Raw genomic sequence first — 25252 nt, 5'->3', positions numbered from 1 at the left:
TAAATCATTTTCATTCCACTTCAGAAATTGCCATTACATTTCTTGTTCTAAAACATGAACTCCATTTAAAATACAAGCATTTCTGGTTGTAATGTGACAAACTTTGAAACAATAGCAAAAAACACCCCAAAAAACATGTTTTTGCAAGGCACTGTACTGAAATTTGTAGATGGTATGCATTACTGTGCTGTGAAACATGTTGTGAGAACTGTCACAAGCATTCTAACCACTGCCTGTATTTGTGCTTCTAGTACACGTGAAAGCTGGAACCTGTGAGGTAATTGCTGCACACCGATGCTGCAACAAGAACAAGATCGAAGAGAGATCCCAGACTGTCAAATGCTCCTGCTTCCCTGGACAGGTGGCGGGAACAACGAGAGCAGCTCCATCTTGTGTAGACGGTATGCCAGACTTCTCATTACAGTTCTGGTAATGATTCCAGAATGGCACGAGATTAGAAATATGTGACACAGTGCAAAGCTGTCTTACCTGTCAGTGTGGTTCAGGCAAGTGTTTTGCTGTTCATTTGTGCATGAGATTTCTATTGCATAGAAGACAAAGAGACTTTTGTGCTCTGTGTGTTGTTTGAGACGTCACCTTTTTCTAAATCAAATCTCCAGCCAGTTCATTCAGTAACCCTTTTGTCTGCCATTGAAGCTACAACAGACATGCCCATCAGAGCAGACAGATGGCCAGGTCATTTAATATCATGTCAGCAGTGTCCTCAGTTACAGGTGAATCGATCCCCATCTTCTCCTTTTAGTGTAACAGCCCTGACAGGTCTCCATTTTGACAGTTCTCTACTCACTTCAGAAATGTCATGGGAAAGTGTTTTTCCCCCGTAGGCTTCTTCAAAGCAGCAGAAGATCTTGACTGCATGCTGCCTTTCTCCTACAGTGCACACAACCACTCTTCTCACACCTGCTTACAACACTCACTATCCTGACATACACCCATGTCTGTAATCCAAACCCAAAAACACACTTGGGCAGAAATGACCTCCATGGATGCTTGATATAAAAAAATACTCAATTCAATCATTGGAATGCACACAGAGACTAAATCAATTTGTGGCTGTTACAAACAGACTGGAACTGTGCTCTGCTTTCAGACAGCAACAGCATAATTGCTTATAGTACAGCATTTTTTAAAGTGTTTTGTTTTCATCACAGCATCAATAGTTGCACAGAAGTGGTGGTGCCAGATGCATCCTTGCATGGATGGAGAAGAGTGTAAAGTGCTACCAGATCTGAAAGGATGGAGCTGCAGTACAGGAAACAAAGTTAAGACAACAAAGGTGGGTTCATTTTTTAATTGTGTTCACATTTTTAAGGAAATGACTGGTATTAATCTTGCATCATGTGTAAAGATTTGCTGTATTCTCTAGGTTTTTAGGAATCAGAAAAATTACTCCCAATTTAGTGACCCAGGATAAAACTCTAGAATAATTGAAGAGGCTGAGTAAAGGAATGGAACTGAAGCTAAGAAGAACACTATAAGATTGAGTTATTAGCGTCAGATGAGTGCAGTGCAGAGTAGGCAGAGGGAGAAACAGGAGTGAAGTCAGTGAAGTGTAACTTGATGCTGTTGGCTTAAAACACAGGAAACACAGGAGTTAATGTCTATCTATTTAGCCATTGCCCCTGGTTGTTGAAGATGTTGAAGTATAGCTGTTTTATTGTATTTTACTTAACGTACTGATTTAGTTAGGACATGAAGATTTAGTTATGAGCAATTCAGAAGGAAGAGGGAAATCCAAAGCAAATACTCTTCTTGTGCATAAAAGTTAAATTGGGAAAAAACGTCTTAGTGTGAAGTTGTGATTCTGACAGCAACTGACTAACCATATTTGAACAATACCTGGCATAGAAAAAATAAGGGAATGTTTAATAATGTCTGCCAAGAACCCTGCAGTAAAACTGAGGGAAGGATCTAAAGCAATTTTTCTACAAAAGTTTTAATCTAATTCAATTTTTTCCTGCCAGAAAACTGTAAATTAACAGACTGTATTTTTTAGATTCACAGTGTGCCTAACCATCCACGCAAGTAAACAAAAAAATGTCTTCACCTAAAGAAAAGTGCAATTTAGAATGACCTAACTTTTGTTCAGATCTTCCTCTTAGCTCTGATTGGTTGTTTTTGACCTGGTGTAGTGGATTTCTTCGGGTAACTCTATGACCAGAGGGACAAGGCAAAGAAACTTGATATTTTACAGATTGTCTGTCTCATATTCTGCTGTCATAAACAAGTAAAAAACATATTTTAGTGAAAGTTACCTACTGCAGCCAGATTTAAGTGAGACATTAGACATGGAGCGATAAAGCATGTGAAAAAAAAATCAATTATCACCTCTGTAATAGAAAATGTGACTGTACACACAGGTTTACCATTATGGCATTGAGCCATTTCATCCAAATCAATCTCGCCTCCAAGGTTTTACTTTTAGCTGAGATGGAAAATCAGATTCTGTCTTTGAACTGCTTTTGACCACAACTGATTTCTACGAAAAGCTAAAGAAGGCATCCAAGAAAAAAGAAATACAAAATTCTCCATGGCGCACAATTGTTGAGTGGGATGTGCTGGCAGAGTGCAGCGGTGCTCAAACTAAAACTCCTTTCTAAATTAATGAAGCTTGTCAGGATGTGTGTTCAGGTTTTTGTTGGATGAGCTGGACCAAAAGTGTATGGTAGGTGAGGGGATAGGTGTGGTTGAGGGGAACACATAGGACCCTTCCCCATCTATCATAGACCATGGTTTGACTCACCAAAAGCCAGTAGTTGAGCTGCCTCATCCATTATTCATGGTACAGGAGGCCTGGATGAAGTAGAGCTTTTTATTTTAGCCGGGTTAATAATTCATGCCCTTGGTTACAGCCACAGGAAAGCAGAAACAGAGGCACAGATGAGCAGGGGTCCAGGTGGCTAGTAGAACCCGTCAGAACCTCGACTCTTTTATTGATTAGGGAGTCAGCGGGGGTCGCTCCATGCTCATGGCCTTACTGCCTCCCACAGAGAGCCAGCGAGGGATGGCTTGTGTTTGCCAGAGGGCTCTGTACTTAAACTTCCTGGACACTTAACATCCTTCTGAGGAATGAACAGAAGGGCTGTCTGAAAACGAGGCTCACAGTCTCCAGTGTGGTGCTGGTGCTGTGTCTGTTTCCATGGAGTCTTTTACAGAGATACAAATTCCAACCAATGAAAATTCAACAGATAGTTCAGAGCAAAAAATCATAGAAAGATCAATGTGTCTTTTCACCATTTACACTTAGTAAAGGAAGAAACCTAATATTGGACTTGACTAAAATGGAATATACGTCTCCTTAAGAATATCTACTTTTTCCTTTTTAAAATGATTAACAAAACAGCACATTGACAAAATGTCAAATTAACTGATCATCAGATGTTTGGAAATTTGAAAGAAAAAATTATGGCATACAGAAATCCATGGCTGAATTCTGCAGAGACTGTGTTAAATGTACTTAGTTGTCTTGTCTGCATGCAACTGAGATAATAATGTTACATGCAGCACTTGGAGTAGCTATTGAAAAAAACACATTTGTGATAAATCCACAGTCATGTTTATGGTATTATGCACTCGATTACTAACAGAAGCTTTTAATCATTCTTAAAAGAATGCAACTACTCTGTAGTTACTTTCTGCAAACATGGGAATATGATCCTTAAGTCAAGCTAACTGAAATTTATGAGATTGTATTTTACAAGTTTCTTCATGAACTAGTTCACAACCTTTCTCTTGGAGTGCTGCTCAATATGCCTATTTTCTTCATTTAAGCATCTTAATAATACAGGTTCTATATTATTAGCATTAATTAGACTTTAGTAGCCTTTTATGTACTGGCAAACCACCCAATGACTGGAGGAAATAGGCTTAAGGTCCCATATGACCCTCCACGTATGGATGGATGTATCAGCTGCTCGTGGTTCTACTGAACTTTTCATTTGTCCTTATTTCTCAGTGTATATATTAGCATCACAACGTCACTAACAGTCTTCCAAAGTTTCCTGATCCTGGTCGCTAAGATTTATGAGTTGTGGACAAAAATCATAACTAAAGTCCATTTAAGGATGGAAAATTTATTTTTCTATCTTATCTACTACTGGAAGCAGTTCTTTGTGATTGCAATATTCCACACATTCATGTTTCACCAAAAATGGTATTCAGGTGATTGTGTAGCTCTAAAAATGAAATTTAGTAAGTTGATTAGATGTAGTTCAACATCTCATATTTACCACAGAGACACGGAAGTATGAGAACAAAGAACAGACCATTCCATTGAAATTTCATTTGACTTCAGTTAAGAAGTTCTTTGAACATTACATTAAAAGGAAGATGCTTTGTAAAGTTAATTAACATACAAAGCAAGTATAAATAAAGCCATCTGTCATTAGAAATCAATTCTAGATCTGTCAAAACCCTTAGTAAATTGTTTTGGGTGATTACAAAGACTATAAAGCTGTTGCTACACCCGCTAATAAGTTCTTTAATCACCCCTGTTGTCATTTAGACCATAACAAATAACTGCTGAATTCATGCCAAAGCACAAATACTGGTCTGTGATGTATTTTAGTTTTTCTAACCTCCGGTTTTTACTGGAATGATACCAAAGCGAACAGTGTCTTCAAAGATTCTGTTGCACTCTAAGAATAAAAACAAGCAAAAGATATTTCTTGGTTCTTGAAAGAATCTTTTGAAATTCTGCTTTCTTTCGCTTATTAAAAGATAGACTTCATTTAGTTTTTTTTTTTAATTATTATTATAGTTCAACAGGATCTTCTTGTGTTCCACAAAAGTGAATGTTTTGGATATCAATTAATTTCTCACTTTCAATGCCTTCTTTATCTTGTAATGCAAATCAGTCCTTCCAGATGTTCCATTAGTGGCATCACTCATAAAAAATTGTTGTGTTGTTTCACCACACGAAGTCACATCAGTAAATCCGACATCTTAACACCCTGTAGGCCCTGCTCGATAAACTCTGTTTGTTCCTTCTTTCTGTACATGTTCTAGGAGCAGCTAGTTTTATAGTCCTGCTGCTGGTGATGTCAAGAATTATAACCCCAGTCGCTCCTGCTTTTTGCTTTCTATCAATCAAAGGGCACAGGGAGAAAGAGCCACACATCCTTCCCACACGACAGGTGTTATGAAGCTTGCAGAGAATGTGTTAGTGTTAGTGATGGATAGATGTCTCAGAAACTTATTTTTTCCAACACACAATGAAAATATGTTTTATACCTGCTAAAAAAGTGTATTAAAAAATCTGCCAGTGCAACTTTAAACTAAAACAAAGATTGTATTACCAAACAGAGCCTGAATATACTGTATAGAGCTAGAGAAAAATATTCCAGATAAAAAATGAAATCTGACCAGTTTTATTGTATCAACACAGTGGAAGACATATTTTTTGCAGTGTATATATGCATAAAAATATATGTTGGTTTCATCTTATTACATCTTATATATTTCTTAAAGTTGCACACATCAGACTTAGGGAGAGGGACCTCCGAGGTATTGTTCAAATTTTGAGGCCAAGTCCACAATTTCATCAAAACTTTCTATTCCAGCTTTCAGACTGGAATGGGAACCATTTTGTAATGGTTTGATGTAATGGTTTTTTTAAATGCACTCACTAACAAGAAAAAAGAATTACTTGGAATATAATTTGAATCCCTGGAATGTACCATATACCATCAGATTCCCTGGATCTGATGGTATATGGTACTATTTGTAATGTAGGTGCCTCTAGATGTACCAATTCTTTTCAAATCACTCTACATGTTAACCAAGACACTCCATGTGGGTATCTCACTTGGTTGCATAACTTATTTTCTTATTGATTTTTATTCTGAATAAAAATGTACCTTCTGTTTGACTCCTTTGGTATTTGCTCAGCAGCACCAAAGATGCCCATAAAATTCCATCACACTAACTCCTTCCTAATTTTTTATATGATCTTACATTCTTGTGTTTTACACCTTTTGATTTATACCTCATTCCATATTATTTATACAAGTTGTATCCTATCTTCATGTTTTTTAATCACAACATTTAAGATAAAAAAATTTTCAAATCAAGACTAAAGCAAACAGAGGTAAAAGAATTTCCACAATCAAGATTCTGCCTTTTATGCACCATTTCTGCTGCCTGCTGCTGCAACCGCAGTGAGATCAAATCATTTCCATATCCTCTCTCACACCATGATGCCTGAGGATTGTCGCATGGAAGTGAAAATTAAATTGTGGCTCCCCAAACAGCAAGCACAGTGTCATCAGCTGCACCTGTAAATAGCATAAAAATCATTCTTGTGTAGAAATTTGGATTTGCATTACTCAGACTACTGATTGCTTGTGGCAATGGCATGCTGATTCAACTGGTGACATCCCAGCAACCGCTTAATGAACAACCATAATGTGCAAACACTCTCACAGGAACACCTTTTCTACCTGCTGGTGTGTGTTTATGTGTGTGCTTTAAAGCTTCTGCTCACAAAGGGCAAATCACAAAGTCATAAGAAACAGCTAAGCTGTCACCGCTTATTTTGAGACTCTTGCTTAAAGTTGAAGATGTACAAAATGTTTTATAATTGCATATTTTAGATTAATATTTATAAAAACATACGCAAGCACTGCAGTATGCCATGTACATGTGATGAATAATAATACTCCTCTTTTCCATAAGTCATTGACCATGATGCAGTTTCTATTTCAGCAGACTTCTGTCTGCCATTAATGTTGTGCAGCACCACAGATGTTTGAATTATAAACATACCAGTTGGAAATATGCATACCTTGAAATTATTACACTTTGACAGAGACTTTTGCTGATGGCTGCACAGCATCAGAACAAGAGCCTGCTTCAATAGCAAACCCAAAACATTTTAAAAAGGTGAATATATTAGTTTAATAGTAGGTGTCTAAGTGCACTAAAGCATCTTTTTAAAAGATTTATACATATAAAATGGGTGATCGCTGATTAAAATAAAGACAAATGAGTCATGCACACAGTATTTTTGTTTTCCTCCACTTCTGCTGAGTGTCCACTCAGTGTGGGTGGAGTTTATCCACGGGAACAGAAAAGGTTCCCATCAAAAGTTGCATGAACACCTGCTTTCTCAGGGTTTCCTAATGAAGTAAAGAGAAAGTGAGTTTGGGTGTATCCACTTGTGCATGTATGCGTGTGGTATGGTGTGTGTGTGTTAGGAAAGTCGGAGGGGTTTGAAATATGTCTCATAGTTGCAAGTAAACAAATAGAATTGGACATTTTCTGACCTTTTTTACCCTTCAACTTAACTGCCGGGTCAAAGTGACCCGAACAGTATCTATGTAATCTAGACGCAGGGGTTGCAAAAGTGTAAAATGAACCATTTTCAATTTATATGTAGAGTGTAACTACAGTATTAAGACAAATAGAAAAAGTTTCAAGCAGAAAAAATACTTCCAACTATTTAAAAAAAAACAAAAAAACTTTAAAACGAGTCAATTTGACCCGCAACATCACAGGGAGGGTTAAAAAATGCATTTCAATTAAACTGTGTTAGCATCAATGCTTAGGTAATGTGCAATCTTTTTGCATGAGTTATTTTGTAAATCTGAAAGATAAGAAAAAAAAGACCAAGCAGATTATCAAATTATATAGTCAATGTATGCATACAGTTTAATAGACTCCTTCCCATAAGAAAACTAGAAAGGTTGAACTATAACAGTTTACATACAAAAGTATAGAGGCATTTCTTGTTTCACAAATTAAAAACTCGTCATATATACATTTCAAAATCTATGACATTCTAACAACTTTTCATCTAAAACTTGCACATCATTTAAATTGATCATTTATTTCTACTATCTGACTACAAAGACATATATTTCCAGTCTTACTTCTGCTGAACTTTAAACTGAGAGACGTATGCTGAAGTGGAAGGCAAGCAAGCAATAGTTCTTTGTATAGAAATGTCTTGCTGATAATTTAGCCCATTTCATATTTTATTACAGTTTAAGTTAAACATTGACAAAAGAGTTGTTCTTCTGCTTCATAAAGGAAGTACTTTGCTTTGGGAATTGTGATTCAATGGGATATTTTTCTGATCAATAGGCTACCTCACTGAAGCCTTGTGTACATGTTGCTTCAGAAACTGTGATTCCTCTGCATGTCCTGAATCAGCTCTACGCTCCATTCAAACTATGCAAACAGCTACTTTCAGTGGAAAGCTGCAAAAGGTTCAAAGGGAGGCCAATTATGAATTTACAAATATGTAGCAAAGATGAATAATTTGTTCCATATTAAAAATGTTAAACACCAAATCACATAGTACATGACAGTGATGATATTCTTTTGATCTTGTATAAAATAATATGATAATTTCTAACTTAATAGCTAAAAACTCAGGATACTAATGTCTTAGATACTTTTTGATAAAAAATGGCAAAGACACGCAAAAGAGTTAATGGTAAATGGACTGATGGACTCATTTTGACCACTCAAAGTGCTTTACACTAGAGTCACATTCACCCATTTGCACTCACAAACACACGCTCATTTATACACCGATATACAGATCAGTAGGCAATAAACGTCCGATTGCAAGACGACTACTCTACCATAAAGCCACAGTCGCCCACACATTTTTAACAGACAATCAAATGATTCTGTGGACATGAAAGTCATGTGGAAGACAGAAAAACAACCATTGAGAAGGTGAAGACCTGGTCTCATAATTCATTTCATGTTGATAAATCCTTAACCTGAAGATTTTACCTCAGTATTTGGCTTTCAAAAGGTTTGAAAAACTGTTGTGAAAAGAAGTAACTTTTCTGTATCTACTACAGGGATATATTGTACTCTGACATTGCTTTTCTTTCTCTTTGTTCCCAGGTTACTCGATAATCATATTTTCCTGGATAGATATTTGGAACCAAGATGTTTCTTTGACCAACACAAGTAGGACGTTTTGGATACCATGGGATTTATAGACTGGCGAAAACCAGGGACCAACACAGACATTAGTCTGGGACATTCCAGTGAACAAAAAGAAGAAAAGTATTAGAAAATTCATATGAGACTGCAATGCCAAACAGATTCTTGACTTTTTGTCTAGCATCAACAGTAGCTTTCTTTCAACTCTGCTGCCCACCAAATCTCTCTTTGTATTATACTTCTAATCCAATGGACTTGAAAACTCAACCATGGTGATATTTATTGACTTGAAGACTGGATTAGACCATGAAAAACCCCCTAAAACATGTGATGTGAAATTTTGTGTCATGTTCTTGCCAGAAGGAGCATTGGGACTCTTGATGCATATCTCTGCGGAGGCTTTTGTGAGGTGATAAGCATTTTTGATTCCTTTTAGCCTTATAAAGGAGATATCTCTTCTTATATTCTGTTGGTTTGAAAAAGCCTGGCCTTTCTTCTTTTTTAATTTATTAGGATGTTAAGACCACTTTTGAAAGACACCCATAATAAACACATCTGGAAATAAAAATAAATGAAAGGTCAAAGTAGCTGGGTTCTGCAACAATGATTTAAAGGTATCTGTTACTTTCAACGCCTGGTGACTGCTATTCATTACAACTGTCAATATTATCTCAATAAAACTGACTCAATGAACATTTTTCTTTAGAATAACTGCAGTCTGTGTTGTATTGGTGAATTGGTGGAGCTCAGCATGTTGAGCAAATGTTCTAGCACATAAAACGAGGGGGAGGATCACTCAGAGCTAATCAGGTTTGATCTCATGGTGGAACGGAAATGTGAAAATCAGCAAATGCAAAAGTAGGCCATGGACAAAAAAATACAGAAAGGAAAATGTTCCCTTCCAGTTGAAAAAATCTGTCTTATATCTAGTTTACAGATGTATGGAGTATTGTGAAAATACACCCCCCCTTTACAATTTTCTTGTTTTTTTTGTTTTTGTTGTTTTTTGTCACACTTAAATGTGTCAGATCATCTAACAAATTTTATAAATATCACCCAAAGATAACTAAATCAAATTATGATTTTATTATTAATGAACAAAAGCTATCCCAGCCTAGCTGGCTGTATGTGAAAAAGTAATTGTCTCAATCACTGGCTGTATCACCTTTGGTGCAACCACCTACTATTAAGTGGGGTTATAAAACTATCGACTGAAAGTGAGTCTTGAACAGTTTAATGATTTCAGTTCAGATACACTGCAGGGTTTTTGACTCGTCCATCTGACAGACACCATATATAACAACAACAATATCAGTGAAAAATACACAATACTGAATAATAGTAGTGCTTTCTTCACTAATAAAATAAAGGGCATTTTAAGACAAGTGTTAAAGCTCAATGACAGCATTTCTAATCATTTCTTAAAGTTCTTTAGTTCAGTGATTTATTTGTTGCAGTCCTGAGGCCTGGGTGTGCCTGGTGAAATTGAACTCAGCTTTCCAAAACAGGTGGTTAATCACAGTCAACTCGGGATTTAATTACACTTTTCACATGGGCCAGCTTGTTTTGGATAGCTTCCAACTTTAATACATAAAATAACCATTTGAAAACAGTTTTTTTGTTGCTCCCCCCAAACTAAATGTTTCAGTTATCTGAATACAAAATAAAAAAGATAAATATTAATGCTACCAATAAACTGACCAAACTATTGCAGTTTCTAGTTCCTTTCATTGCTCTGAATAATGTCCCATAATGCATTATTACAGTGTGGCATTAAATGAAATAAACCCTCTGATGGAGGTAGGCTGTGCCGTGTGATAGGAGGGTGGCAGATAATGGATGAATGGAAAAGGATTATTAAGTCCTGGTGGCCTTGCCAGCCAGCTGAATCAGTGGGATCCAAGGGCAAATAAAATGTCTGTCCATTTTTACGCATATAATGTGGTTACTATCATTACCGATATCAACATGAAACTCCATTCCCTTCTCTGTGGAAGCCGAGCAGGGTGGAGAGAAGAAAACGGTTGGGAATTTATTTATATTTCAGCTGCATGTTACAATCACCGTAGGGACAGGAAGTCACACTATAAAAGGAGCAGGCCCTTTTGTTGATATAATAATAAAATACAGTTTTGAATTGTAAATATTTTCTGTAGCTGTCTTTTCTTACTGCTGGATAAAGGTCACTAAACCATCTTCGTGTAAAGGACAACCTGAGGAATGTATTCTGATAGCAAAAACGACAAGTGACAAAGAAACAATGCCTCATTTCATTATAATTGTGTCTAAACTTCCAACAAACTATCACTTTTTGGCAAATTGTATATTTTGTAAGTCAATTTCTTCTGTAATTGAAACAGTGCATTCACTAAGAATGTTTCTTATACTGAACATAATTAATTAAGCAAAAACGTAAAAGGGTTGCTCCCAAAGATCCAACCCGTGGGACTGATGCTGAAGGAGAGAAATGAGGAGGGTTTCTGTGGTTAGTGATCCAGGTTGCATCTTGTTTGGTTAGAAATCATTAAATTACAGTAATGACTAATTTCTCATTCCTGCTTGCAATTCACCAGAGACCACCATGGATTTAATAAAGAGCTGGCGATGAATTACAAACAGGCTGAGGAAAGGCTACGTGATTATGCAGAGTAATTCAAAAGTGCATTAATAAAACAATACAGAAACATTGCTAAATCATTTGAGATAAAGGGTATTTGCATAATTCATTAAGATTAATCAGACCAGACAATCTACCACAGTGCTCTGAGGAGCAGCAAGGGAAGACATGATTCCTGTCCCCTGGAAAAAAACGTCTTCTATCTACAAACAATGATCCAAATCTACCCTTGGATCAGAGAATTAACCTCTTTGCACTTTACAGCCCCTGCAGTGTTGAAACACAATCCTTCAGTCATCCACCTTAATGTGGGCTAATATTCTATTAATAATGAAAGATCTTTTCATTCAGGGGCTCCTCTGGGTTCTGTTGCTCTACCATAAAAGACCTTCAAAAAAAGATGAATGGGTTTTGCATACAACGTGCTTGAAAATCAGAGTGGATTTGAGGTTTTTGCTTCTTTTAACATGTGCTTTTCATCCTCAACCGCTGATGAATTGGACAGAGGTCACAAATCACAGAGTGGAAGTCACCTGCTATTCTCTTGCCTGGTATGCATACAAGGCTCAAATCAACATGATTCTCTCAGAGCTTTGGAAAACACGTTAAATTATACATCATTCACTTCTTAAAGTTTCAGTTTGATGTGACATTAACTTTAAATCTATGATGTTTGTATTGTATTACGTAACTGTACAAACAACACAGAAAGAAATGACAGGCTGTACTGTGCGAATGAGTTGTAAAAACAAATCTGTGAAAAGACTCCCAAATGTATATTTTCTTTTTGTGGTTTGTATTTCTGCTTAAATTCCTTTCTTTGTGCGCAAGGTCATTCAAACCTTCAATTCATGTCCATCTTCTGTAAAAAGAGTCACTGAAAATTACTATAACGGTAATACAAGCAGGTACATTGTTAGTGCAGAATAGCTCTAATTATATTTTACAATTACATGGTGGATTTTAACCAGTTAATTCTGGAATTGTATCTGCCAATACATAAATTCATACCTTCTTTATTTGGATAAATTAATATCGCCTAGTTAATTTTGTCTGAATACCATCCAGAAATAATTTTTCATTTTATAAATAGTTTTCATTTTATTTCAAAACATCAATTTATTTTTCTTATTAAATATAAAATTGCATTTAAATGATCCTGCATATTAAACTTGATCAGAGTATCTTCTCCCAATAGAATTCTTTAAAGTGTGTTATAGAATGTGGGTTATTAGTTTATAGCTGGTTTCATTGCAATTTTTACAGACCAATGCCTCCAAAGCTGTTGATTAAAATCCTCCCGTTACTCTTTCCTGGAAAGAATCCCCTGGTCGACTATGACAAGCAGAAAATAATATTAGTAAAATGATATTTTCTAGCTGTGGTCAGGGATGGGTACACATCCCTGTGGAAGAGGCTGACAGTGACTCACCAATCCAATTTTACTGGAAGACCAATAATAGACCAAAATATTAACTCGAGCTCATCTTACAGGTTGTCAAGAAAATCCGAGATCATCCCACTTCCCCATGCTGGAGATTTTAGTTTAACAGTAAAAATAAATAAAGTTATCTTTAAAATGAATCACTCAAGTAAAATCTAGACCCAACATTAGACTTAAATGTCAATAAAATCAATGTGGTTGTGTGTGTTGTTTCTGTCTCCTGCAAACTTTGCTTTAATTCTACTTTTTTCTATTTAATCATAAGAAATCATAGTCAAGACAGAGAGAGTCATGAAACAGGAAAAGCAGGTTTCCTGGAAAAAGAGGAAGTAAGTTTCCAGCCTGCAGATTTATAAAAATAGTTCAGACTATTACTTAGCATGAAAGCTTTAAAGAATGAATTCTAAATATTGTGAGTAATTGGATAAGATTCAAAGTAAAATACTTATATTAATATTGGTTTACTTGTAATAATACTTACACTTACACTTACATTAGTGGGAACTCTTACAAGTAAAACAAGTAACTGTAACTTTGATATCAAATAATAAGAATCATGAATTATTCTTGGTTTCTTTACAGAAAACATTTGTAATAACTCACATTAAGATTATACTAAGAGTAACTGATAAATTATGGTTATCATAACATTATAAAAGAATGATAAATCAGAGAAGTAAAAGAAGTTATAAATGTGATTTTTACTCTGAACTTGAAATGGTGTATAAGGTGTAACTGAAATTAAAGATCACTGATGTATTGGAGGTGGATAGTAGGTGAAAGGTTAAGGGAAAAAGGGGAACTAACAGGAGAGCAGAGATGGTCAACACCTTATTTGGAAACAGGAGAGCAGAGATGGTCAACGCCTTATTTGGAAACAGGTTGTTAAGCAACCTGAGACATTAGCACAGACATCAGGACACAATGTCTCTAAGACAGTGATGGAGATGAGATCATCTGTCCAAGCAGGTAGCCAATGAAATAAGCACAGCAACAGTGCTAGCCAATGCAAATGAACCAAAAGGGTGGATGAACCCTATAAAAGGTGGGTGCAAAAGAGGAAACTTTGGTTGGATCCTCCAGGCAGCTTCGAGTCAAGATCGAGATGGACAACGAACTCTGCAGCTGAAGAAGAGCCGGGGCCACAGAGACTGTCCTGATCATGGGGACCAACCCGTCTGCCCCGCAACATGTGGCTTCAAATCGCACTTCTCTCATCAGCTGGGTTCAGACCCCAAAGACGAAGATGAAGACAAAGGCAAAGACAAAGACAAAGACAAAGACAAAGACAAAGAACAAAGACAAAGAAGAAGAACTGATGCCTTCTTTCCTGCCAGCACCCAAGTCCTGTGTGACCTCACCATCCATGAGGAGAAGAAAGCTCATCAGACCTACAGAGATCCCTGCCTTCGTCGACCAACATCCTCCTCCTGCAACACCTCCTTCATCATCAGGCCAGGTCTGGGGTTCAAAAGCCAAACTCTCCGTCTCTCTCAAAGGTTCCCTTTTTAGTTCTCAGTGTCAGCATTAGGGAAAGATAGACTAGATGATTGATTTTTCTTATTTGATTATTTCTGCTACTGAATTAAGCTGTACTGACCCTTGCAAAATTGCCTTACTAATAAAATATTTAGCATAAAGAAAATCCAAAAGATGTTGTGGACATTCAATTAATGAGTCACCTTAAAGTTCTTTGATGGTTGTAAAATAGCTATGATGTTCGATTCTGGAGAGGAAGAGGTGGAAAATGTTTATTGGTTCCTGATAGCCCAAATTTAAAAACATCATCCTTGGGACTCGCCCGAGTCACTAAAACCAACCTGGTTCAGTAACAAGAGCAAATTGTAATAAAAGAGAACGAGCGACCGTTAACAGGTGTGCTCTGTGAAACTAGTTGGCTGCAGGCTGCTCAGTCTGGCTAATTCACAGGGGGAAGAAGGTTGGGACACCTGGATGGAGGTCGTCAGAAACCAGGCGAATCGTTTCTCGATGCCAGCTTAAACAGAGTTTACTTCAGTTCTGGACAGGGTAAATCTCAGCAGATTTAGGAAACTCGATTAACCCGTTAGATGGAGAGCTGGTACCACATCTCCCCTCTCAGAAGAGGAAGTAGAGAGTGAGTGAGTAGAGAGAGAAGGAAGGAAGGGGAGGGGGGATGTGGCGCAATAACAGGTGGCGCCGGAACAGGGACCTGAAAAGGGACAGTGACCTGAAAAGGGACAACATGGGGCCAGTCCAACGGCGTAGGAGTGCCCTATGTTCTAATTGTGTAATCCTAAAGGAGTAGGATTATGGGTGACTGTCCGAGAGACGACCGCAGTCATCACCCTCGCAGTAACTGTATGGCGTACAGGTGAGGGAGAGCTTTTACTGAGGATAAGTGACCAGATCCAGACAGTGAAGCTAGTAGCCAAGTGGTTTGTTTTGCATCCCCACGTGAGGCGCTAAAGGGGGCTTTGCAGACAAACAACTCGAACCGACAGAGAGACGGAGTAGGAATGATCACTTCGAGGAGGAAAATCTGGGGAAGAAACCGGAGGAAGCCGGCCGCCCAGATCCCTTGGAAATGAGGAGACCTCAACGAAATTGCATCAGCTTTCTACACAGCTACTGTGACTCAGACTTGAAGCAAGTGGGGAAGTTGGTTCACAAAATGAGGAACTGCCACATCAATGCTGACAAATAAAGAAAAATCATCAGCTGACGATGGATGAGGGAGTACACCGCATCCTCCTCTGCAGCCATCGAGAAGACATCCGACAACAGAGGAACAAACACCAGCAGCTGACATCAACGCAGCCGGTGTAAGTCATCACACCGACCCGAGAGAAGCACTTTGAAAGCGCAAGAGGGAAACAAGTAGCTCATCACAACTTATGGACGAAGAAAGCAGAACTGAGGCTCCGCCGGAAACTCGAGGTGCAGCGACAGGACAACACCTGAGAAGAAGCCCTATGGAGGGGCAAAGATGAAGATCTTTCAAGCCACCAAGAAAGATTGTCTCTGCCGGGGTCGAGGTGGGACAGAACACCTAAGGACAGGTGGTCCTAGAGAGGTAGTACGGTGCGTGCATATGGTACTCGGATATGCAGGCGTGCTACAAACCCGTGAAGAACTGAGCAAGCAGAACTTCTGGATGACCCTTCAGCCCATCCGATGCAGCTGTGGGACTGTGAGTATGTGTTCGATACGCAGGGACCCAGGGCAGCGGATGGAAAGTTTGACCATCAAGAGCACAGTCCCCTAGGGCTCAGTCTGCATGGATGTTGCGGGCCCCATGGGGAAAACAGGAAAAAGAGGTGAGAAGTACCTCTTGGTTCTGATGGACTCACAGTAACAGTGACAGCTGCTAGAAGAGCAGGTCTTCCCCTGCAGAGGAACTCCGTTCACGTCACAGAAAGCAGGGAGGCGAAGACACTTCCCCTTTTTGCCCAGAGAAGGAAAAAGGGAAGTTGCAGCTCAAAGTGTCATTGGAAACAGGGCAGAGAGTCAAGATCGGCCTGCAGCCACGGTGATTAAGCTGAGGTTCAACGCCCAAGAGTTTGTAAAGTAAGTACTGAACTGCAACACAGTACTACTGATGAAGAAAGGGGTCCAAGGGGTGCTCAAGCCAGTTCTTAGCTAAAGCGAACCAGAACATTACAAGAAGATATCCAGAGGATCAAGCATCATGCCATCCTACAATAGACTGGCCACTATTACAGGATGGTTGCCGTTCAAAGAACAACTTCAAGGCTTTGGACTGGGAGGGCCGTGAAGAAATTGGACTATGCTAAAGAAGAACTCCTGTCACAAACTGATGGATTAAACTGGAAAAGGGGCTGAAGTCGTGAGGAAGAAGTGGCGTCATAGAAAATCACTAAGATCAACCCTGTAACAAAGCATTGAAGTCAGACCCAACACCTGGAAGGATCTGGCAACTGTTTCATCCTGATATCCAGAGCACCTGTCCTGGATATTCAGCACTGTAAGTTTTGCAGTTTTTTTTTTTAATTGGACAATTCCTGATGCCTCCGACAACTCCAGTACCCCTTAAAGACCACGGCTATGGAAAAGGATCACGATTACGAGGAAAGCGTCATGCTGCTTATTTTTTTGCTTTGCTCTGCTGAATGTTCGAGATTTTTTTTTTTGAGGCCTTCTCCCTTCCCACATCCTGAAGAAACGACAGTTCATCCAGCGAAGGTTCCTGTGAAAGAATCAGAGCGATCCAAGTTCTCTTCGACATTCATCACCTAATGGGGGAAATTAAAACTCCAAGGAGGGGGTGTCAAGAGAGGTGGAGTTTTGATGACTACACTGAGCCCTTTGTGACAACTGAGGATGAAGAATCTGCAACTTCACATCCCAGAAGAACCTCTTCTCTTTCCAGACGATGACGACGCAGAACTGCAGGAGGGTGATGGGCTCCCAGCATGGGAAGGGTCTGACCTCGTGGAGGGGGTGTCAAGAAAATCCGAGATCATCCCACTTCCCCATGCTGGAGATTTTAGTTTAACAGTAAAAATAAATAAAGTTATCTTTAAAATTAATCACTCAAGTGAAATCTAGACCCAACATTAGACTTAAATGTCAATAAAATCAATCTGGTTGTGTGTGTTGTTTCTGTCTCCTGCAAACTTTGCTTTAATTCTACTTTTTTCTATTTAATCATAAGAAATCATAGTCAAGACAGAGAGAGTCATGAAACAGGAAAAGCAGGTTTCCTGGAAAAAGAGGAAGTAAGTTTCCAGCCTGCAGATTTATAAAAATAGTTCAGACTATTACTTAGCATGAAAGTTTTAAAGAAAGAAATCTAAAGATTGTGAGTAATTGGATAAGATTCAAAGTAAAATACTTATATTAATATTGGTTTACTTGTAATAATACTTACACTTACACTTACATTAGTGGGAACTCTTACAAGTAAAACAAGTAACTGTAACTGATATTAAATAATAAGAATCATGGATTATTCTTGGTTTCTTTACAGAAAACATTTGTAATAACTCACATTAAGATTATAATAAGAGTAACTGATAAATTATGGTTATCATAACATTATAAATGAATGATAAATCAGAGAAGTAAAAGAAGTTATAAATGTGATTTTTACTCTGAACTTGAAATGGTGTAAAAGGTGTATCTGCAGTTAAAGATCACTGATGTATTGGAGGTGGATAGTAGGTGAAAGGTTAAGGAAAAGGAACTAACAGGAGAGCAGAGATGGTCAACACCTTATTTGGAAACAGGAGAGCAGAGATGGTCAACGCCTTATTTGGAAACAGGTTGTTAAGCAACCTGAGACATTAGCACAGACATCAGGACACAATGTCTCTAAGACAGTGATGGAGATGAGATCATCTGTCCAAGCAGGTAGCCAATGAAATAAGCACAGCAACAGTGCTAGCCAATGCAAATGAACCAAAAGGGTGGATGAACCCTATAAAAGGTGGGTGCAAAAGAGGAAACTTTGGTTGGATCCTCCAGGCAGTCAAGATCGAGATGGACAAAGAACTCTGCAGCTGAAGAAGAGCCGGGGCCACAGAGCCGAAGACTGTCCTGATCATGGGGACCAACCCGTCTGCCCCGCAACATGTGGCTTCAAATCGCACTTCTCTCATCAGCTGGGTTCAGACCCCAAAGACGAAGATGAAGACAAAGGCAAAGACAAAGACAAAGACAAAGACAAAGACAAAGAACAAAGACAAAGAAGAAGAACTGATGCCTTCCTTCCTGCCAGCACCCAAGTCCTGTGTGACCTCACCATCCATGAGGAGAAGAAAGCTCATCAGACCTACAGAGATCCCTGCCGTCTACCAACATCCTCCTGCTGCAACACCTCCTTCATCATCAGGCCAGGTCTGGGGTTCAAAAGCCAAACTGTCCGTCTCTCAAAGGTTCCCTTTTAGTTCTCAGTGTCAGCATTAGGGAAAGATAGACTAGATGATTGATTTTCTTATTTGATTATTTCTGCTACTGAATTAAGCTGTACTGACCCTTGCAAAATTGCCTTACTAATAAAATATTTAGCATAAAGAAAATCTAAAAGATGTTGTGGACATTCAATTAATGAGTCACCTTAAAGTTCTTTGATGGTTGTAAAATAGCTATGATGTTCGATTCTGGAGAGGAAGAGGTGGAAAATGTTTATTGGTTCCTGATAGCCCAAATTTAAAACATCATCCTTGGGACTCGCCCGAGTCACTAAAACCTACCTGGTTCAGTAACAAGAGCAAATTGTAATAAAAGAGAACGAGCGACCGTTAACAGGTGTGCTCTGTGAAACTAGTTGGCTGCAGGCTGCTCAGTCTGGCTAATTCACAGGGGGAAGAAGGTTGGGACACCTGGATGGAGGTCGTCAGAAACCAGGCGAATCGTTTCTCGATGCCAGCTTAAACAGAGTTTACTTCAGTTCTGGACAGGGTAAATCTCAGCAGATTTAGGAAACTCGATTAACCCGTTAGATGGAGAGCTGGTACCACATCTCCCCTCTCAGAAGAGGAAGTAGAGAGTGAGTGAGTAGAGAGAGAAGGAAGGAAGGGGAGGGGGGGGATGTGGCGCAATAACAAGGTTCAATGAAATATTCAAGTAGCTTGTTTATATGATTTGAACAATTAACAATTACAATCTGTTTTATGCTTAGATAAACCACAAAAGGTAGGAATCACATTCATAGTTGCAGTTTTTCTCTCCTAAACTAAATAAACGAATAAAAAGGCATCACAAACACAGAGCACATTTAGAACTGAACTCAGAAGGCTCTTGCACTTTGCAAAATATGTACACCGAAAAACAAAATGCTCACTTACACAAACACCATCTGTTGAGTCTGCCCGGGCATCTTCTTGACAGGATGAATTAGTCTGAAAAACTGTCAGATACACTGTGCAAAATTAGATTTTCTCATTTTATAATGAAAGCTGACAGAATGTAATGAAAAACTGCTCGATCTTGCAAACAGCCAGATGAACTGTAAAAGTCTGTCTGGGAAAAACCTTGCTGTTTTGATCTAACCCTATATGGCGGTTCTTTTTTCCAATATCTGAGTTACGTTTCTTTCCTAAATTGGGGATTTTAATTCAGTTTTAGCTTTCAGTATGATGCTTTATTGATGCATGTTTGTATTTCTCTCTACTTAAAGGCAGTTTATTTTGAGGTGAGCTTTGCATCTTTGTGTTTGTACTGCTGTGACCTGAGGCGTAATGGGATTATCCTGCTCAAGGGAAGACGTAGATGCCTTGAATTCTAATATCAAAGCCTTGCTGCATGTACCTGACATGTCCTCCTCTCTGTGTTTGTCATGCCTGACTGGACTAAGAGGCGATTAGCTTATGAATCACAACACAGCCAGCAAGGTGCTTCGGCAAATCATTCATACGTTCTGTCAGGGCTTCCTATCAGAAGATTTCTTTACACCATCACATACTCTATATTGACATAAACTAACAGCTTCTTCTCTGTGAAGAAAGCATCAACAATTCCTTTTTACCATAGTGTTGCTGAAGTATCTGACTTTACCACCCTGTCCAATGAAGCTCCAATAGATAAAGTCTCTAAGTATAATGTTGACAAGACATTAGTGCTGCCCAGTGCATTTGCTCTTCTCTCATCAGAGACACTCTCAGTTCCCACACTGCATTATCTGAATGGCCCTGGGTCAGTGAAAGGGTCTGCTGTAATTTGAAAAGGAAATGATCTTTTGTGGACCTTGTGGAGCAGACGAACCAAAGGAACAGGGGGGGAGAAGAGGTGGGAGGTTGAGTAGGTGTCAACAGGCAAGGAGAGTTGATGGAAAGGTGAAAATTTTAACTTCCTCTCCTGGCAGCTGGTGAATGTGTTAATAGGAGCGAGGTTTGCAATGAACTGATGTCTATCTGGATGGGCAGACAGGGAGAGGCAGACATGCGAAATGAAATTCTGATGGATTCCCTACTGCATTTTTTTTTCTCCTTGGAAACATTTTCAATACATAACTCTGCATTTATTTGCTTATTTTATTTTTTGCCCATTATAAATAACTAAGGAAAATTGTAGGAAGTGGCTATTTCCAGAACAACATTTCAGAACAGTTAATAATGATAATACAATTATAGAATCTTTATTTCCCTGTTTAAAGGTTAAATGGCCCATCAATTGAATTATATTTGTTTCTCAAAGGTTTATCAAAATAGATCTTCCTCATCACTTGTCATTGTTGAAGCTTTTACAATAACCCAAATTGTATTTGACTGGTTAAACAGTGACAAATGCATCTGTAAATGTAGAGTTGTATATTGTAGATATGAACATTTCCAAATACCTTAAATCACCAAAAGCAGGAGCTCCCATGCCTTCTTCTGACAATTTTTTTTTTTACCTATTCCATGGTATAGGTAGTGGTTTTAATTGCATGAAATGAAACTATCAGTGATAAAAATGTCTCTTAACCGTATTTCAAAATAATCTGTACAACCACTAATATTTAAAGGGCCCAAAAATAGAATCTTTAGTTTTGGGACCATTTAGTTAAAAACAGTATGATCAAAATAAAAGGAGAAACTTATTAGATGGTTTACAAAAAAATAATAATAATTTTGTAATTGCAGAACAACAATTTTCACAAAACATTTTTTTTATGTTTTTACAGAATGTAAAAACACCCTCAAATTCTTCAACTTACACCTCCACCGTACAGCAGACTGATTTAGTTTAAATTGGCATTCTGTGCTCGAGAACACATTTAGCTGCCACAATTAGACAAATTGGTGGATGCAGAGCACTGAATCAAACATATTGCACTGCAAAGATGCTCATCATGTGCCAACTGGAAAACATAGTTGGCACAGGTACAAAGTACAGAGGGAACAGTCTGGTCACACCACAGGTGAGGCTTTGCACATCAATTTGTGCAGTAATTTACTAAGCTATAACAAGCCGACTCAAATTTTGAACATATTTTAGCCTGACAACCATGGATCTAAATAGAGAAGAATTGTGTGTCAGAATCGGTTATAATAAAATTACACAAATACAAGTAAAACTGAATATTATTTCACAATTTTGTGCAAGCTCTTAATGAGCTAACCATTTTGATCTTGACATTTTGCCAAAGTAACAACTGTAGCGCTGGTTTGAGTTGCTTATTGACTCTCCTTACATTGATTACATTGAGGAAATAAAGGTCTAACTTCCTATAATACCTTTTATTTTCATATACGGCAGATGTAGTGAAATCACTGGACATTCAATCCCAAAGCAAAACATGACAACAAAATCATTATCAAACTACAATACAAGTAAAACAGAGAACATTAGACTATTTTTAAGAAGAAGGAAAGTATTTTGTAAAATGAACTTATTTTAGCTTTATATCATTTTATGATATTATTCCTTCATCAAAAAAATAAATAAATTACTGGAGTGTTGGTTTGATTATTTAATGCTTGTTTGATGAATCCTTGATTCTCCAGTGGGTGCCCAAGTGGTTGCTCTTACAGAGCACCTCTCCCCCACACCTTCCGCTCTCAGCTCCTCCAGACTAACGGCAGCAGCAAGTAGCGAACACCTGGTGGAAATGTGAGTCTGCTGAGCTTAATATACAAACTACTTATCCTAAGAATGACTGTAAACGATTTAATGAGAAGCATTGTCGTAATATGAGCTGCTGAAGTCAACACTTTGCAAAAAGTAGAGACATATTCAAGGCATCAAATTGCAAAATCAAATTTCTTTTAAGTTATGATTGATCTATACATTTTCATAACAACTGATAGTTGCTATAAAATGGCAATATGTGCCTGGAAAATGCATAATATTACCTCTTTATTCAGTTTTTTTCTTCACGTCAAAACAAAGGAGGATCTCAATGATAAATACAAGTTGTTCATCAGTGTAATTAAAAGAAAAAAAAGAGAGAACAAACAACTTGTCCTACTCGCTCACCACTCAAAGCCAAATTGTGCTATAAGATTCACAACCCAAGAGGTACAGCGGAACTTCCTACAACAGATGTTCTTGACTAATTATCTATTGTTTCACAGATCCCACAATCCCTCAGTTCCTGTGTTGTTTTCCGATGGGAGGCTGGTCATCCCCGTTTCATATCCTTGGTTTGGTCTCCTCCTTCCTGGGGCAAACCTCTCCATCTGTGGAGGGATCCAGAGAGAAGCAAAGGATGGCCCACCAGAAGCAAGGCACGCTGTTCGCACACCTTTAGCTGTCATTTTCAAGTACAAACACCACTCCATAGTGCTGCTGTAGCTCAACAGGAAAGGAGTTATATAAAGTTATAGTTCCACAGAGGTGGAGGGTGATGAAGGCATGTGGGAAACACATTTGCCACATGGCTTATCTCATCCAGAGACACGGTCAGTTTGCATTCATTAGATTCAACAAGGATGATCAACATAAATGAAAAAAAGTAAAATGAAAACAGGAAGCATAATTTTCTCTCATGAAACCATTTCAGTGGATATTACTTGTTTTCTACACTCAAGACTGTAATTCAGAATTAACATGCTGGCACTTTTATTCCTGATGAAAGCAATTTCATGAAATGCAAACTCGATTAGCGTGTCCTCACATTTTATAAACACAGCCTGAAAATATAATGGAGAAAGGTCATAGAAAATTGGCAGTTTCAGTTACGTAACATGAAACAAAAGAACAGCTCTGGCACTGTCAGGTGTCTGAACCTTCAGTGCCTTTACTAGAATCTTCCGTTTGGACTGATAAGTCTATCTGGTTGAAAAAAACTCTTCTTATGTAGCAAACCTCCGAATCACCTTGGACATCCTAGGCCAAAGCTGGGGAGAGCTGGAATGGATTAAGATATGCCTGGCTGCCTTTTGCAGTCCTGTCAACATGGGCTGGGTGTCTTTGCTGCACAGATCAGAGAGACATGAGAAGGTCATCGCCGCTGGGGGAAAAAAGGCAGTGAAAATATTGTCCTGACAAGATGTAGAGTGACTTTTGTAACCCGAGGCTTGAGTTTCAGATTAAACAGTTGGCTGATAGAAGGGGTGAAGTTGAAGGAGGTGCTAAAGAGGGATTTGAAGGGTGTTAATCCCATCACATTTCAATATGTCCTCTCCTTCAAACCAATTTTCATCAGATTTTAAGAATACACATGACAGAATTTCTTGCTTGTCACAGATCTCTGGATGCCACAATGGATGTTTTACTGAACAGCACCTAGCAGCTACCTTGTGGAGTGTGCATCCTCTCCACAAAGGTTGAACCTTTACTTTGACCGGTCTGAGCTTCAATAAACCTGACATGGTATTTACTTTCTCTGGTTACTTATCCAACTGTCATCTCTACAAAAAAAAAAATAAATAAATAAGTAGAAAAAAAACTAACAGCTTCGACGGTATCATAAGGTAAGGGTCACCAGCTAGAAGTTTACTTTTTGTCATAGCTTTTGCCATGGTATCATTTTAATATCTAAATGAATGAAGTAATGAATTAATGTCATTATACTTGTGTACTGTGTTAACATGCATAATATGGTATTTAGAGTAGGTGCCATCTGTTGGACAGATGTGTAAAGTTCTGGATCATGTGGTGATTTATCATGTGGAAAATAATACCCAAGATCCACATTTTTTTCTACATGTAAACCCAATGAGTCCTGGTACAAGGTGCACATCAATAAAATAAAATATTGCTGAAAATATGACTTATTTCTGTTGCAAGTGATACATAAAGCTCATTACACACTGTTTTTATTGCATAAATATTTTGTCTCACAAGCTTTACTGAGATACTGATTTAATTTTAACAGAACTTGGCATTTGTCCACAGCACTAAAAATACTAATACTTATCTTAAAGATCAGGAGTTTTGTGAATTTTAATTGTCAACTAACTGACCAGACGTAAACCTCATGGAAGACCTATGGAGAACTTGTCAAGAGGAAAATGCAGAGGTGCTGAAGGCCACCAGTGTAGAGATTTGTGCATCCTTAAAACATCAGCAGACCAACAGGGTGAATCCAAACACCTTAGAAAATTTATCTCATCTTACACATTGGGTCTTTACCCAATAGTTTAAATTAAAAGAAATACAGAAAGATTCAAAGATGTGAGAGTTAGAATAGTCCGTGCCCAGAGTTTTGTGTGCATACTGTACTCAGCAATATTGTGAATTAACCAAACTTATATTTAAAAACTTCTCAGTATAATCTTTAAAACGATCTATTTAGAGCACATATGTCAGAGTCAAGGCCCGCGGGCCACATCCGGCCCGCGAGAAGATTTTCTACGGCCCCTGGGATGATCTTGATTTATTATTAGAACCGG

General features: G+C 38.2%; 1 protein-coding gene across 2 annotated transcripts in view; it reads left to right on the top strand.

Moving 5' to 3' along the window:
* Positions 1 to 11110, top strand: part of tafa3a (TAFA chemokine like family member 3a) — a 92585-nt gene extending 81475 nt beyond the window's left edge. The window contains exons 3-5 of one of the 2 annotated variants that reach the window (XM_044121105.1): positions 252 to 401; positions 1173 to 1297; positions 8887 to 11110. In XM_044121105.1, coding sequence (XP_043977040.1) covers positions 252 to 401; positions 1173 to 1297; positions 8887 to 8898 — 287 coding nt within the window. In that variant the 3' untranslated portion in view covers positions 8899 to 11110. The remainder of the gene's footprint in view (positions 1 to 251; positions 402 to 1172; positions 1298 to 8886) is intronic. The other variant, XM_044121104.1, reaches the window with a different exon arrangement.
* Positions 11111 to 25252: the final 14142 nt, after the last annotated feature.

This window comes from Gambusia affinis, linkage group LG07, assembly GCF_019740435.1.
Source record: "Gambusia affinis linkage group LG07, SWU_Gaff_1.0, whole genome shotgun sequence".
Lineage (NCBI taxonomy): Eukaryota > Metazoa > Chordata > Actinopteri > Cyprinodontiformes > Poeciliidae > Gambusia > Gambusia affinis.
This window is presented reverse-complemented; position numbering and strand designations above follow the sequence as displayed.